This window comes from Phaethon aethereus (assembly GCF_964289735.1).
Source record: "Phaethon aethereus genome assembly, chromosome: 4".
NCBI lineage: Eukaryota > Metazoa > Chordata > Aves > Phaethontiformes > Phaethontidae > Phaethon > Phaethon aethereus.
This window is the reverse complement of record NC_138578.1, coordinates 35,165,744-35,180,843: the sequence shown is the minus strand read 5'-3', so window position 1 is coordinate 35,180,843 and position 15,100 is coordinate 35,165,744. Positions and strand designations below refer to the sequence as shown.

At 38.5% G+C, this 15,100-nt stretch overlaps 1 protein-coding gene across 2 annotated transcripts in view; it reads left to right on the top strand.

The window, feature by feature from the left end:
- Nucleotides 1-15,100, top strand: part of TNKS (tankyrase) — a gene marked incomplete at both ends in the record, with an annotated part of 135,473 nt that overhangs the window by 90,054 nt on the left and 30,319 nt on the right. For both annotated transcript variants that reach the window (XM_081999713.1, XM_081999712.1), the window contains 6 exons: nucleotides 2,096-2,190; nucleotides 5,024-5,090; nucleotides 5,579-5,765; nucleotides 8,116-8,237; nucleotides 10,854-10,945; nucleotides 11,033-11,111. In XM_081999713.1, the coding sequence (XP_081855839.1) occupies nucleotides 2,096-2,190; nucleotides 5,024-5,090; nucleotides 5,579-5,765; nucleotides 8,116-8,237; nucleotides 10,854-10,945; nucleotides 11,033-11,111 (642 nt within the window). The remainder of the gene's footprint in view (nucleotides 1-2,095; nucleotides 2,191-5,023; nucleotides 5,091-5,578; nucleotides 5,766-8,115; nucleotides 8,238-10,853; nucleotides 10,946-11,032; nucleotides 11,112-15,100) is intronic.

The following is a 15,100-nucleotide window of genomic DNA, read 5'->3' as shown; positions in this document are numbered from 1 at the left end:
GAAGCAGCCGCAGCACGGCACACGGCTTCGCTGAAGCTGCTGTGGATCGGAAGGCAAGCACGCCAAACATCAGGCGCCTGGCTGCAGATAAATAACTAATTCCTCTGCGTTGGGGAAGACATGGTATTCTGTGTTCATTCATGGCATTCGTGGGACTGTGGTGTCTGTGTGGTCTTGCTCGAGGAGAAGGTAGTAACTCACCTTTCTGAAAGGCAGGGATATCAGTTGTCTGAAGATTTGGGATGACACTATTTTGCTTCACTCGCATCACTTGTCTTGCAACTATAAGCTTGAAATGTTTTGGATTTCTTCTCTAGTGAAGTTGTTTGGCAAATGCAGGTCTAATAAAGCTAGATATACAAAATGCAAAGTCCCAGCCTGAGTCATAATAGTTTTAACTTTAAGTAGTGAACAAAACTCCAGGGTTGATGTATCTTTATTGAGAGCATCCCTATTAATAATGCATAATATGAGTAAAGCATTATCTTGGAAGTCTGCTATCATTGTTTTAGAAGTAGCATGCAGAAAAGAGTGGATGTAGTTTAATTGTGAGTTTAAAATATCCTGCAGTGCTTCAAAGACTTAGTGTTTGCTTCACCTTCTTCTGGAGTTTAGACCTTTCAGTAGACTGGCTTTTCTGCAGTCCATTTCAAATTCCTTTCAGGTTTTCTGAGTTATTCATTCAGTTGATAAAACAGGATCTAGTAACCAAACCAAGGCAATTGTCAGAATAAACAGTACTGAAGTATTCTGTTAATATCAACAGCAGCATAATCTTTATCCACATTTTCATTAGTGTTTGTGATATGCAGAAGCCTGCTATTTTATGATAGAGGCAGATATGAAAAGAATATGATACCTTCTGGATCAGTCCAAATTGTTAATTCAGTGCAAATTTATGGATGGTAGCACCTGCTGCTATTTACCACAGATGAGACCATTTGTCTTGATTCTGTTTTTTTAAATCTTTATAATAGCGAGAATGTAATGTCTCATCTGTAATACTGTATAATGATCTTAAAAGATGCTGACAGTAAATCTGTACTTGGCTTATTACTATGAGATATGTAAGTGTTCCTGTGTGTTTAAGCTGGTTTATGTATGGGGTTTTACTGTAATAAAACTGTGTTGTTTGGTTGCATGCCACAAAATGAATTGCAACAAAGATCCCTTTAAAATTGTCTGCTTCTCAGCCTTGGGAAGGAGGAAACAACATCACCCATTTGTGTAAGAAATCAGTTCCTTCAGACTGAGACAGCACACAAAACTTGTTACATAATAAAAAGCTTGTAAAATAAACTTTGAGGAGAATTACTGTTGTCAACTTCAAAAGCTTTCAGTTAAAATTCTTACGAATTAGCTATGGAGAAAGGTGGTATTACTACCCTGTGTGCATTACTGCTGAAGATGTGTGTTTTGCAAGGAACTGCAAACTGCGTACAGTTTGCTCTGCATGTCTTAGCACAGCACAGTACAGAACATGTATGACTACTTATTTGGTGCGGACCTGAAGACAAACATTCCTGATATGAGATAAATGCATTATTCCTTGTTCTACTGTCTGCCTTTTGTGCACTTGTTGCAACAAGCATACATACAAGCAATTTTGTAACCGGTGAATATGCAGTGTGAACTGCATCAATTTGCTTATGAATTTAAAAAAAAATAATTCTAACATTTGAAAAGTTAATTAAATTCTAGCATTTGCAAAACAACAACAAAAACCAACCAACCAAAAAAAAACCACCAACCCAAACAAACAAACAAACAAAAAAAAAATCCAAAAGCACCAAACCTGAACCAAAAAACCAAAAAGAATCCCAAAACCCAAACAAAATAAAGTTGGACCATTATTTAAATTGGCTTTAAATGATGAGCTTGTTACTGCCTTAGGAAATATTTGTATTCTTCCTCACCTTAAGGAACATTTATTTGGTTTGACAACAGGAGGGGCATGCATGTGCTGTGTATTTGTTAATTTGGCTAATCTCAGAAGGGAACTGTAATTTATTTTGATCCAATGCATAAGAGATATGGCAGGAAGTGCAGGACCAAATCTATGTGGCTCCCATTCTTGTTTTGTTTTACTTTGCAGTCCACTCCTCTACACCTAGCAGCAGGCTACAACAGAGTTCGAATAGTCCAACTTCTGCTTCAGCATGGTGCAGATGTTCACGCGAAGGATAAAGGGTATGTAAAATGAAGTGACTTCTTATTATCTGTTTGCAGCAGTGGTTTTATATTAATCAAGATGAGGAATTATTTCTGTTTGATGTTGCAGCATAGTCTCAAATAGTTGGCTGAGAATGCAACATTTGTTTCCAAAATCTGAGTGTGGGTCATCATAAATAAACTTTTGTTAGAGCTTCAATAACAGAATAACTGTGATTTCACTTGTTTTAAGCCTTCTATTGCACCTTTGAATTTTTTTTCCAAACCTTATTCTTTGCTTCCATGCATGGACTACACTGTTAAATCATGGTCTTCTAGCAATATTTTACAGAAGGCGATGGGGTGAAGGTACATGGGCTTAGTAAAAAAACATGCATTGAAAAACTCCTCTGTGGTCTCACTATCTTGTTGCATATATATGGAAGTAATTCCAAGTAACGTCAGTAACACTCATGCGCTCACAACTAGTGATCTCCTAGTGGAAACCTATCTTGATTGATGTTGCCAGCAAAAATCACGATATAGTAGAAGCTAAACCATTCTATTTTTGCAGTAAGGATGATAAGACACCAAGAAAAAGTGCACAGCAATCAAAAATGTAGAACAATACATGTTGTACGTTGTTCTCAGACATATGCTTCTGAACTCTAAGGTGACTATTCTCGTGGTGGTCTGATAGGAAGGCTTAGTCCTAACGTTGTAGAAATTAGGCCCCTGGTTAAAGGCATGCCTTTTGTGTTCAGAGTCCATAGAGGTAAGATATTAATGAGTGTATGTTCTGTCTCCATCCCCAAACTTGAGTCGCTTCCTCTATCTTCATTTTTTGCTAAGTCCAGCCCAGTGTTAAAAGACATTTTACATTAAGATCTGAGCTTTTTTCTTTTTTTCTTTTTCTTTCCAAAACCAGTCCCACACATACTTAAACTCTTCAAGATTGACTAATTTTAGTGCTTTTGTCTGTACATTTACCCTTAATGGTTTTTTTTGGATCAGATTTGTTGTGTGATGCATGATGACCCATTATGTAAGTCAAACCCAACAGTAAAGTAGCATGTAATACTTATTCAGGTAGATCCAGTGTTGTTAAGCAAGTTTTAGGCATTTCACACCTTTCTGAAATGCTTTAATGAGGTTTGAATGATCTTCTTGGAAAGTATGAAAAGTGTGAAAAATAATTAATTTGAAGTTGATCAAGGGGATGGGGGGAAGAAGGAAAAGAAAAACAATACACTTACTTTGTTTTAATTGTTTTTTAAGTGAAATACGTACTTAAAACTGACAGCCCAGTAAGCTCCCTCTTTTTTCGGCAGCATCACATATTTATAGTCAGTATGGCCTTTTGTTTTTTCTTGCTGTTTTTTATTTATACATAATTTATAAGTAAAAAGGCTATAAATAAATGTCACTTATCATTTATGAAGCTAAATTAGGTTACACTGATTTTATAGACCTGTTAGATTCTCTTCAATGGGGTCATTTCAGAAAGACTCCTGAGGAAGTGTGATGCATCTTCAAAATGGTTGTCACTTCTTCTTACTCCCGAATAGGATCACAGCCAAGGAAGCAGCTCTTTTTCCACTGGTCTTTTCTTTGCCTTACTCCTATTATGCACAAAGTCACAATGTGCTGGAAAAGGGGAGGGTATGCGGTATGGTGCAGAAGTGGCCAGGTGGATTGCTGCAGTGATTGCCTTTGCTGAGACCTTGAAGGCCTCATTCCTCTCAGATGACTGTCATTTTGGAAGAGGGCAGGTTGTTTGAGTGCTCTGTGGACTGGATTCTCTCTCTCTGTCTCACACATACACCCATAAGTTGTAATTAAGTGAAGTAAGGATAGAAAATAACAGTTTGAAAAATTTCCCCAAAACAAATTTCCCTCTCCTGTGGCAAGTGCAGTGCTGCTTCTGAGAGTATCTACCCTAAAATTAAGTTTACCCAGTACTTGTTGCCCCAGTGCTCTTTGAGTTGATTTTGCAATTCTGGGAAACATCCCCTGTATTTTTCATAAATGGTGAAGGGTTAATTATTATTTTCAGTATATTATCATCCTGACTTGTTGATGATAATATACTAGCCATAGTATATTATAACTAGCCTGTCTTGCTTGGCTTGAATTAAACTCATTTTGTCCACTGTAATAATGGTCTTTTCATCTCCCTTTCATGCATGACTTTTTTATTACGTCTTGTACTTATGACTAGATCCCTGTTTTTTACTTTGCTATTGTCATTTTTAAGTATGGCCTCCAGTAATATAGCTGTACAAAAATTACAGGTACTCTCTTAGAAGTATCTTGCACAGTTAAATAGGTTGTACTCTAAAAAATGAAGTAAAATCAGGTCATTCCACAGTCTGGAGCAGCAATTTCAGTCTGCCTTCTATGGATATGTGTACATCTTCATAATATACCCAGAAGTTACATTAGCGTTATCTGGGGAGTTTTGCCTGTCACATAGCATTTTAAATAAACAAGAGTTCATATTTAGGCAGAAGCAGAACACTGACTTCTCCTGAGCAAATTCAGTGTGGAATGGGATTTCCACCCTCCTTAATAGCTTCAAGAAAGATAATTTCAAAGCCAATTAATGCTAATCTTAGTCGTAGATTAAAACCCTGTGACCTGTTAGCACCAAAAAAAACCCCACACAGTTTAATGGCACTCTTAAGTAAAATGTTGTTTGGGAAGGTTAGAATTTTCCGTTACTTTGTGAATCTTAATTTTTAAATATTTGAATATTTACCTATTTTAGGTTTAATTTGATTTCTGTTCATCTCTCAGTAGAGAGAAGATTGTTCCTCCTTCTGTAAAAATGCTGCTTAAATAAATTTGTCATTTGCTTTCATCCATACAGTGGTCTTGTGCCTCTTCATAATGCATGTTCATATGGACACTATGAGGTTACAGAGCTGCTGCTTAAGGTAAGCAGAAGGATGGAAAGTAATTACTGTAGATTTACATGTGTTAGGTGAGATATGAACTGTTTATACCAGAGTTGAAAAGGAAGTTGTTTTTTTTTTTTCTTGTAGTAACAGGTTCCAAACATCCTATATGTCATTTCAGAAGCCTGTAACTTTAGGCCATTCTGTGGTACAGTATATGTGGGTTTTTTCCTCACCTAACCTCTTTGGACAGATAGTAGAGTTTCATTTATTTGATTCCCGGCCCCCCCCCCCAATCTGTTCTACTGAAAAACTAGCTCATACAGAAATTCCTTTTTTTGGGGGGGGGGGGAGGTGGAGGGGGGTGTTCAATAGTATTTTTGTATATACAGGTATTTTTATAATATTTTCTGTGTATGTGTTCATATATGAAAGACTGGAACCAATTTTTATAACAAAATGGAAATCTGTAAGCTTTTAGTTGTTGAAGATTTCTTACTAACACAAGGCTTTCTTTGCTGTGCTAGCATGGCGCCTGTGTGAATGCTATGGACCTCTGGCAATTTACCCCCTTGCACGAGGCTGCCTCCAAGAACCGCGTAGAGGTCTGCTCCCTCCTGCTGAGTCACGGTGCGGATCCCACGTTAGTCAACTGCCATGGCAAGAGCGCGGTCGATATGGCTCCAACGCCTGAGCTAAGGGAGAGACTGACCTGTAAGTGTTTCCAGACTGGAAACAGTTCTCGGTGGGTGTAAAGGGGTGCTTTCAAGCCAGTTTCCTTATACTTTACAAGTAGATGCAAAGCAGCAGAGTAACTGCAGTTGTGCCTCTCACTTTGAAGTATGCAGATACCTCTAATACACCATTTGTGATATTGTCTGGGTTTTGTAGATATAAAAAGTTTAAGGCACTGCTGAATCAGTGACTGTGGGGTTTTCTTTATGCTTAAGGTCCAGTTAAGTCATATGGGAGGCTGCGTATCATACTTAGAGGAACTTCCAGAATCTAAGTAGCTTCAGTGTGCGAACTTGGAGGTGGAAATTCCCACCACCTTTTGGAGTCCTTGCAACCCTTATGCTGTTTACAAAACAATGTTTCAACGCTCATTTGAATTTGTCTGCCCTCTTTTGGGAATTTGTTTTCTCATTCTTATAAACTGGAAAAGATAATTAAATGAGACAAGTATGGAAACAAAGTATTATGAAGTTACAGAAAACTTCTTGAGAAGTAGATTCTGAACTCGATTATAAGTAAGCTTTTGGTTTTGTCTGTCACCTTTCCAATACAGCAGAAGTCCCCCCAACACACTGAGAATGTGATCCTGCACCACTTTCAATCACAGCTAGTCAGGATGTTGTCTATGACTATGCTTTGCATGCGAAGGTGGTGAGGTCATGTGCAGCAGAAAACTTTGCTCTAGGAGAAAAGAGGAGGGCATTAATATCTTTTAGCTACTTCTCTACTCTCTATTCTGGGCTGACTTAGGAGATGCTTCTGGCCTTTAGGCAGGTTAGTTTACCATTTGTTTAAATTAGCAAGCAAAAAAAAATCTACTTAAACTTTGTTTTAGAATCACAGAATCTTTGGGTGGGAAGGGACCTTTTAAGGCCATCTAGTCCAACCCCCCTGCAATGAGCAGGGACATCTTCAACTAAAACGGGTTGCTCAGAGCCCTGCCCAAGCTGACCTTGAATGTTTCCAGGGCTGGGGCATCTACCACTGCTCTGGGCAACCTGTGCCAGTGTTTCACCACTCTCATTGTAAAAAATTTCTTCCACAGATCTGGTCTAAATCTACCCTCTTTTAGTTTAAAACCATTACGCCCTGTCCTCTCGCTACAGGCCCTGCTAAGAAGTCTGTCCCTGTCCTTCTTATAAGCCCCTTTAAGTACTGGAAGGTTGCAATAAAGTCTCCCCAGAACCTTCACTTCTCCAGAGAAGTATTATAAGAGAAGCATATTATTTCTGTATTTATAGTTCTTGGAAGGGAAGGGGGAAAGATTCATGTCCATTAATATCCACTGAAATGGTGTACACAAATATGAGCATTATGCCAAATTTGACAGTATCTTGATGGAACATCCTGTATTTGCATATCCAAAATAACATGTTCGGTATATTTTTGAGTTCTTTGGTTTTACTCTTTAGGAATAATACTACATTTATTTGTTATTTCAAGATTTATTCATATTTGTGCTTTGTGTAATGCTTTGTTTACAAAGAAATACGAGTTCTGTTGGAAAACTTAAAAGTTACTATATTTATTTTTATTTCTAAATCCACGAATGCACCAGATGTTAAAACAAGAGTGGGAGAAGAAAGCCCTCTTAACGAGCTTAGCATTTCAAGCTTGCTTTATGAAAGAAAAATACTGGTATTTTTACTGAGTTTGACAAGTTTGGTTTTTTTCTAGCTCCCAGGTTCAGATGTCATTCTTGGTAACCTACCTTTCGTTAGTACATTTTAAGAGAAACACTTTTAGTCCTTTTTCAAATTCAAAATTAGCTGAAACTAGAACAAACTAGTTGCTGAACTGAACAAGATGTGACACTGAAAATAACAAAATTACATCACCGTTCTTGCAAAGATACAGCTGCTATCAAAACCTGTTTCATCTTTGTAGCAGACTGGCTTCAAATGCTTAGCTGGTTAGCTTTCTTTAAGACCAATAGTTTAATATTTTGTTTTTGAATTATATGTTCAGGCTTTACCTTAAATTATTTGTAGTTGTAAATAAAATAAGGTTTTTGAAAAGCAGCTGTAGTGCTTTTTTCCTGAAGAGCATGTAATAGTATTGTGCTCACTTGAACACATACATAGGTAATGTAGAGGTCACATACGCATTTAATATCAAGTGAGTGGAGGATAAGAGGGAGAAAAGCTATAGAATATCCATTTGGTTTCAGTAAACCATGTTTCATGTTCTGTGTCCCAAGTTAGCCACTATCTGAAGATATACAGAAATACTCTTATTTCCTCTTAATTGCGTATAGCTACCTTTTTCCAATAACATTTATAAATGTGACATGTTCCTGAATATTGAATGCATCTTTTTCCTCCGACAGATGAATTCAAAGGACACTCTTTACTGCAAGCAGCAAGAGAGGCAGACCTAGCCAAAGTGAAAAAGACACTTGCTTTGGAGATCATTAATTTTAAGCAGCCACAGTCACATGAGACTGCACTGGTGAGATTATACAGTCAATCCATTTGTTTTATGATAAATGTGGTGGTAGTGCTAGCGGAGGAGTTTTATTCTACACTATGAAAATGTATTCATCATCTGAGATTGAGGATTTGCCATCAAACACTTTATATATAAAAATTAAATCACTATTCTAGAAATAACACCATATATTTTTTTTATCACTTTTTTCTTCTTCCTGGTACACAAGCCCTCTGGCCACTCCTCACCTGTTCATTTTTCACTTCTCTTCTGCTTTTTTTCCCCCATCACTCTCTTTTTCTTTTGGCCAGTTGCTGTGTTTTTTCTGGGGTTAAATTCTAGCCCAGTGGCGTAGTGCTTCCATCTTGTTTTATGTGGGCAAACTTGGATTGCAAATTTTCTTCATAGGGTATGTAAAATTGTGGTGAAAACAGATGCTAGGTATATATCACAGGGTCTTACAGGATTGGAATAGTGCTGGCAATACCACATTAGCTATGGAAAGAGGGATCTTTGAGACTTTCCTGGCAGTGTCCTGCTCTTATTTCACTGTTTGAAAAAGCAGGGGAGGCAAAGAACACAGCCAGTATCCCAGATGCAGTGAAGATACTGAAGTTGAGAGGGGCTAATGATATTATAAAAACCATTATAGTTATAATACTTTATTCCAGTGGAACATTTTCTTCACAGTGGTAGGTCTTAGCAGCAGGCATACAACTGCATATTTAGTGTTACAAACATTGTGATTGTGATGAGAACATTGTGTGTTGAGTACCAAGCATCCGTATGCTCTGTTCTCTCCATGGAGCATTCAGCATCCTAGACTGAACTTAGAAGCAAGACTGAGAAGAGATATTTAGAGGCTGAACATGAAGACAGTACGAAATTTGGGATAATGTTATCCTTTTCTTCGTGAATATATCTGCTGGTGATATGTGGCATCTCTTTAGCTGTGTAATGATCAGTTCGTAGTGCTGTGGTGTTCTTTGCTCTTCTCTGCCTACTCATTCTGCAGAGACAGCTCGGCAAAGTGGGATGGCTTAGCTCTATTGATGACTTTGATTCACGGTTCAGTAAGTGTTTGACTGTGATTTCTCAATTTTTGCCTCCCATACTTGAGATTTCCAAGTGGTCTCCCATACAAGTGGCAGGACTTAGCTTCCAGGATCATATGTGGTTATGTACAATCTGAGCTATTCCTGTCCTAAGCATGGGATCTTTTACCATAGGGCACTGGGGTCTGTGCCCTATTACCCCACAAAGACCAAAGCAAGCACTTTGTTTATGTTTCGGTGTTGCTCTGAGGTTTAGCAATATCTTAGCATTTGTGTTGCTTTTGCTGCTGGTTTATCATATTGGCAGGAAATACAGATGGGTTATTCTCTGCAAAGCCTCAAAAATACAGCTACTTTTTGGAGCAAAAGTTGATCTTAATGTTTACTTACAAAGCCTGCCTTTGCAAAACTTGAACATCCTATGCTGACTAACAGCAGTGTGGAAGCTTGAGTAGCAGTTACTTCATAGTGAAGGCTAAAAACGGGCAAAAGATGGTTATCAGTACTACTGCTACCTATTAGCATTCTGTTTGAGATCTATCTCATTGAAAAGGCTGTTGGTTTACTATTGGAAAGTTTGAGAACTCTGTTGCAAGAAACTATCTGCTTTTTATGGGTTACTGGTTTAAAACGTGGGTAAAAGTATAAACAAAAATATTCAGAAGTATCTCTTATTTCTCGTAGTCTGCTATCTTGAGACATCCAAACTTGAGACAAGAATTTCTGGACTGATTTTAAGGCCTGGTGTTCAGCTTATCTGGAATCTCACTTGTATTTTCAGGCCTCAGGATTGCATTGATAAGGGCCACTGTTGAGAAAATGTCGGGACAGATTGAGTCTAGTCTCTGCAGAAGATCAAAGAAAAAAAGGGCGAACAAAGTGTGCACTTCTGGGTGCCGGATGCACAGACAAAACAACAAGCAGACCCCAGCCACAGTCAGGAGAGTAGTTACACCTAGCAAAGGGCTGTATGGTGTTCCCACAAGGGCAGGCTTGAGCACTGAAAATCCCTGTGTGGAAGACTTATCTTTCTCATAGCATGGAAAAGAAGATACTCTAAGAGAACTTTATTGCCTATTCGTTTATTACATAATTTGTAATAGGGTGCATAACACAATTGCCATTAGGTTAAGAAGTTCAGTACACATTGAAATAAAGGAAGAAGAAAAGCAACATTCAAAAGTCATGTTAATCTGACAACAGCAGCAGAATCTTAATGGACCCCTTTGGAGTCCCTGTGTGTAAAGTTAGGCTGTTTCAAGCCTGTTGTCTTTACCTCCTTTGTGCATTACATGCTGGGTTTGTCCTGATTGCTAGTTAATGTAGTTGGGAACATACTGCTTTTTTTGTAAGTGAAAAATAGCTTTAAAATGAAAATTGTTTTTCTGAGTAGAATAATTTAGCATTAATCACTAGCTTGTATTTTCTTCAGTATGTTACATGTTTCAGCAGAAATATGATGGATTCTGTTTGTAAATTTTGTAGTATGATGTTTACCAGAATAATTGAGAGGAAGTCATGGATCTTAAAGCTCTTTGTCATCTGTGTAGTTGAAATATAATTTATATTTACTTTTTTGCAGCACTGTGCTGTGGCCGCTGTGCATCCCAAGCGGAAGCAAGTTACAGAACTATTGCTCAGGAAAGGAGCAAATGTTAATGAGAAAAACAAAGAGTAGGTTTCTGAAATTTTTTAATTTTCCAAAGGACTCTGTCATAGTAGGAATGTAAAACTAATATCTTCCCTTTTCTTCCCCCCTAGTTTCATGACACCTTTGCATGTTGCAGCTGAAAAAGCTCATAATGATGTCATGGAAGTTCTGCATAAACATGGAGCAAAGGTAAATGTATTTACATATATTTTATTTAAGGCAAAAGGCAAGAAGAAGGGCTATATTGGTTAAATACAGTGTTAGTTTTTGTAGTTGTTGCTGTTTCTTCTGTATGCCTTGTGCTTCTTGTGTTAATCTTGAAGTGTGTTTATCTTAAATCAGGACAGGATGTTCAGGAATCCCATTTGAAAATTAGGTCCTCTCTCCAAGTAACTGAATACAGGCTTTAGGGCTCTAGCTTACTCATTTTTAACGAATCTTGCTATTCATTTCTAATAAAACTGGTCATATCTAGGTGCCCATTGTTGCTTCATCTTGTTAGCTTGAAAATATCCGATATCTAAGTTTGCTGACACTGAGTTTAATAGTCTAATGCTGGGCATTAGCCCTGGCTTGCTTCGTATTCTCTTGGTCAGATTGTTTTGCCATGCCCATTAGCCATTGATAGGTGCTGACCAATGTAATTTGTGAGACTATGGTGAAGCTTCCTTCGAAACACATGGTTCAGCAGGTTATTAGTTAAAGACAGAGGAAAGTATAATTTTATTTAGGGTGTGTTTTAAGCATCTTTCGGAAGTATTTCAGAATGATTTTTCTCTGAATTTTAGCAGCAAACTTGGCATTCACAGTAATGATGTACTTAGCTACTTAATTTTCTCAGAAACTCTTCTTGATGGATACTTTCTTTGCATTGGTTAAAAAATAAATGATCTCCTTTATTTTTGCTTTCAAGGGGGCCACATTATTCTCTTTGAGTCTCCCATCTTCATTCAGGTAGCTAGAAATTAAGAAACGTACCTGTGGTAAAAATCTATTGTGCCACCCTTGATGTGCTAGGAGGTGCGAGCAATGTAATTGTATGCACAGTTAATGCTAAGTCTTTTTATTTTGAAACATTGAGTTGTAATTTAGAAGCCTGTATGAGAGCTCGTTGCCAGATTTCATTATCTGAATCATTTCCATAGTACTTTAAAGGCATCATGAAATAGCTTAACGACAATACCATGAAAGAGTTTATCGCATTTGAGAATCCTGATGCAGTGGTGACATACCAAGATTTTCCTGGCGGTCGAAGCAGGGCCAGAAGTCTCGGTTAGAGTCACTAAAACCATTCATTATCATTTTCCCCGATTCACTCTTAGTAGAATACCTGAAAGTGAAAAAAAATAATTTTGCCATAGGAATAGATACCTCATGACTTTATGGATCTGATTTTGCACAGGAATTCAGTACTGATGGGATTTGGGTAGGCACTGAACTGCACATGCTGGCCTTTCAAGTGTAGTGATGCCCAAGTACTACCTACTTTGAAATACAAGTCGTTTCTGTGTGCTAAGGGTTTCTGGAAAGCCTGCTACTGTACTGTAGGTATTTAAATTAGCGCTCCCTTGAAAATCTAGCTCTGTGTAGCCAGGTTAGGAGTAAGCTTAAAGAATTCCTTACTGGAACAGCCCAATTTTATTGTTTATGTCAGTAGCACACTCTGACAATAGCTTGTAATTCTTTCATATCCTGAAGCAGGGGTTCCTAAATCATGATCCACGAGTCACTTGTGGACAGAGTGATGGTGGTGAGTGGCCCACAGTTATCTGCAGAACCATGCTGAGTGGTGTGTTCTGTTGTTTTTTCCATTAACAGTATGCAGCAGAGGTACATTGTGGTCATCAAAATTCATTCTTTGTTCATATTCCAGGTATATGCTTGCTATGTTATTCTGAGGATAGTCATTCACACTTACGATCTTAAGTGATGCACTTAAGCGCATGGCAGGAGACCACTTGTGGTTAAAATTAAGCATATATTTCCATACTGCAATAGATCAGGTCCTTCTTTATCGGTGTCCAAAGTTCCTTAGCTGTATAAGTGGTACATAATGCAATCATGATTTTCCATGAGAGGTAGGTCATTAAGGCTTATGAAGCACTTTGAAGTTCCCAGATGGGATATGCTCTAGAGTATTAATTAGTTAACTAGGCATATTTAGTCACTCTAAAATGTTTGTCTTGCTTGTATATTGTCATTTGATGTCTTGCTCATGCTTTGACTGTAGGCATTCAGTTCATCAGACACTCTTGACGTTGCTATTTATTTGTTTCTAATTGTTGGGACATGGCAGCTTTAACCCCTGAAGCATGATACAGGGGTTTGGATTTTTTTTTTTCTTTTTTTTCCTCCCATTTGTTGTGTTTCTGGAAGCTTTTTCTTCCTGTTCATTCTTTTTGTGCTTTGAATGTTAGTTACTTCAAAAGATGTAGTCAGACATACTAAGCTCTTTGATCCTGTCTAGTTGTATTTTTTACAAGAGAGCGTTCTCACGAGCTGGTGAATCTAGTCCCCCTGCAATAGCAGCCTCACAGTGAATATCCATTTGTTTTTCGAACAGCACTCTTCTGCAATTTAAGTACCACTTTCCCATTTTGATGCTTCCTTTGCTGAGGTATGAACCAGGTATGAATCAGTGAACAAACTGATTCTTCTTAGCCTTTGTTTTGGTAGGCTAAAAGCCTCAAGCACTTAGTCTTCCCTCATAAGGGAACATTGCCATTACCTAATCATCCTTATAACCCTTTTCTTTACTAGCACCAGAGGAAATCTTGGAGCTCAGGCAACAAGAATGGAATTAATTCACCTGCTGCCTTACATGATGAGACTTCCATATCTCTGATGTAAATGCTGGACTACTGCATACTGTGACCATGTTTGCCTTTTTAGTAGTCATGACACAGTAGTACTCAGACCCTTCCTGTAGTCTCGTAGTACACAGAGAATATTGATTCTTTTTTTCTTGCTAATTTTTCATATTTGTGCCCTGCAGCACAATTCTCCTGTGCCAAGATCATTAATGAAAATATTAAAACAAAATTATCCCACAACCAATTGCTGAGCAGCCCTCACCCTTTCAATACATTCAGTTCTTCAACCAGCCTCTATTTTTCCATATAAAATGAGTAAAAATCTCCCATGTGATCCCATACCAAATGCTTACTGACATGTGGATGGATCACACCTACCATATTTTCTTTACTTTGCAACCATTTCTTCTATCAAAGGAAAGGTACTGTGTAAGTCAGCTGTAATCTACCTTCTGGAAACCACTCCTGATTGTAGAGAGAGTAACAGTTTGTCGTGGTTTAGCCCCAGCCGGCAACTAAGCACCACGCAGCCGCTCGCTCACTCTCCCTCCCACAGCGGGACGGGGGAGAGAATTAGGAAAAACCTCGTGGGTTGAGATAAACACGGTTTAATAGGACAGAAAGAAAGAAGGGAACAATAATGATAATACCAACAAAGGAATGTATAAGAACAAGTGATGCCCAATACAGAAATTGCTCACCACCCCGTGATCGACAGCCCGTCCCCGAGCAGCGATTTCCGCCCCCCCGGCCAACTCCAGTTTATGTACTGGGCATGACGTCGTATGGTAGGGAATATCTCTTTGGCCAGTCTGGGTCAGCTGTCCCGGCTGTGTCCCCTCCCAGCTCCCCGTGCACCCCCAGCCTGCTCGCTGGCAGGCCAGCACAAGAAGCTGGACTGTCCTTGACGGCTCAGCAACAACCCAAAACATCAGCACATTATCAACAGTTCCTCATCCCAAATCCAAAACACAGTCTCACACTAGCTTCTGTGAGGAAAACCAGCTCTATCCTGGCTGAAACCAGGACACAGTTTGAAAAAGGTGAGTAACTGGGGCTTCAGAGAAGGTGCAACTTTCTTCTTCTGAAATACAGTGCCAAAAGGCAGACAGCTGATCCACAAAAACACATGCAGGAATGGATTTAGGAGTCAGTCATGTAAAGTTTTGTAGATATAAAATCATTTGTGATTGTTTCGGCAATAGAGAGGAAACTCTGCTGTTTTCATGAGGAGCAGCTATGATCTGTGTCAGACAGCAAAAGTGAGATAACGTCAAATATGTATGTTTGAGTAGGCTTTGCTTGTTTTGAAAAATGGGCTGAAGCATGGTAAAAACTGCTTTAGGGAATTTGCTTGGGATGAAC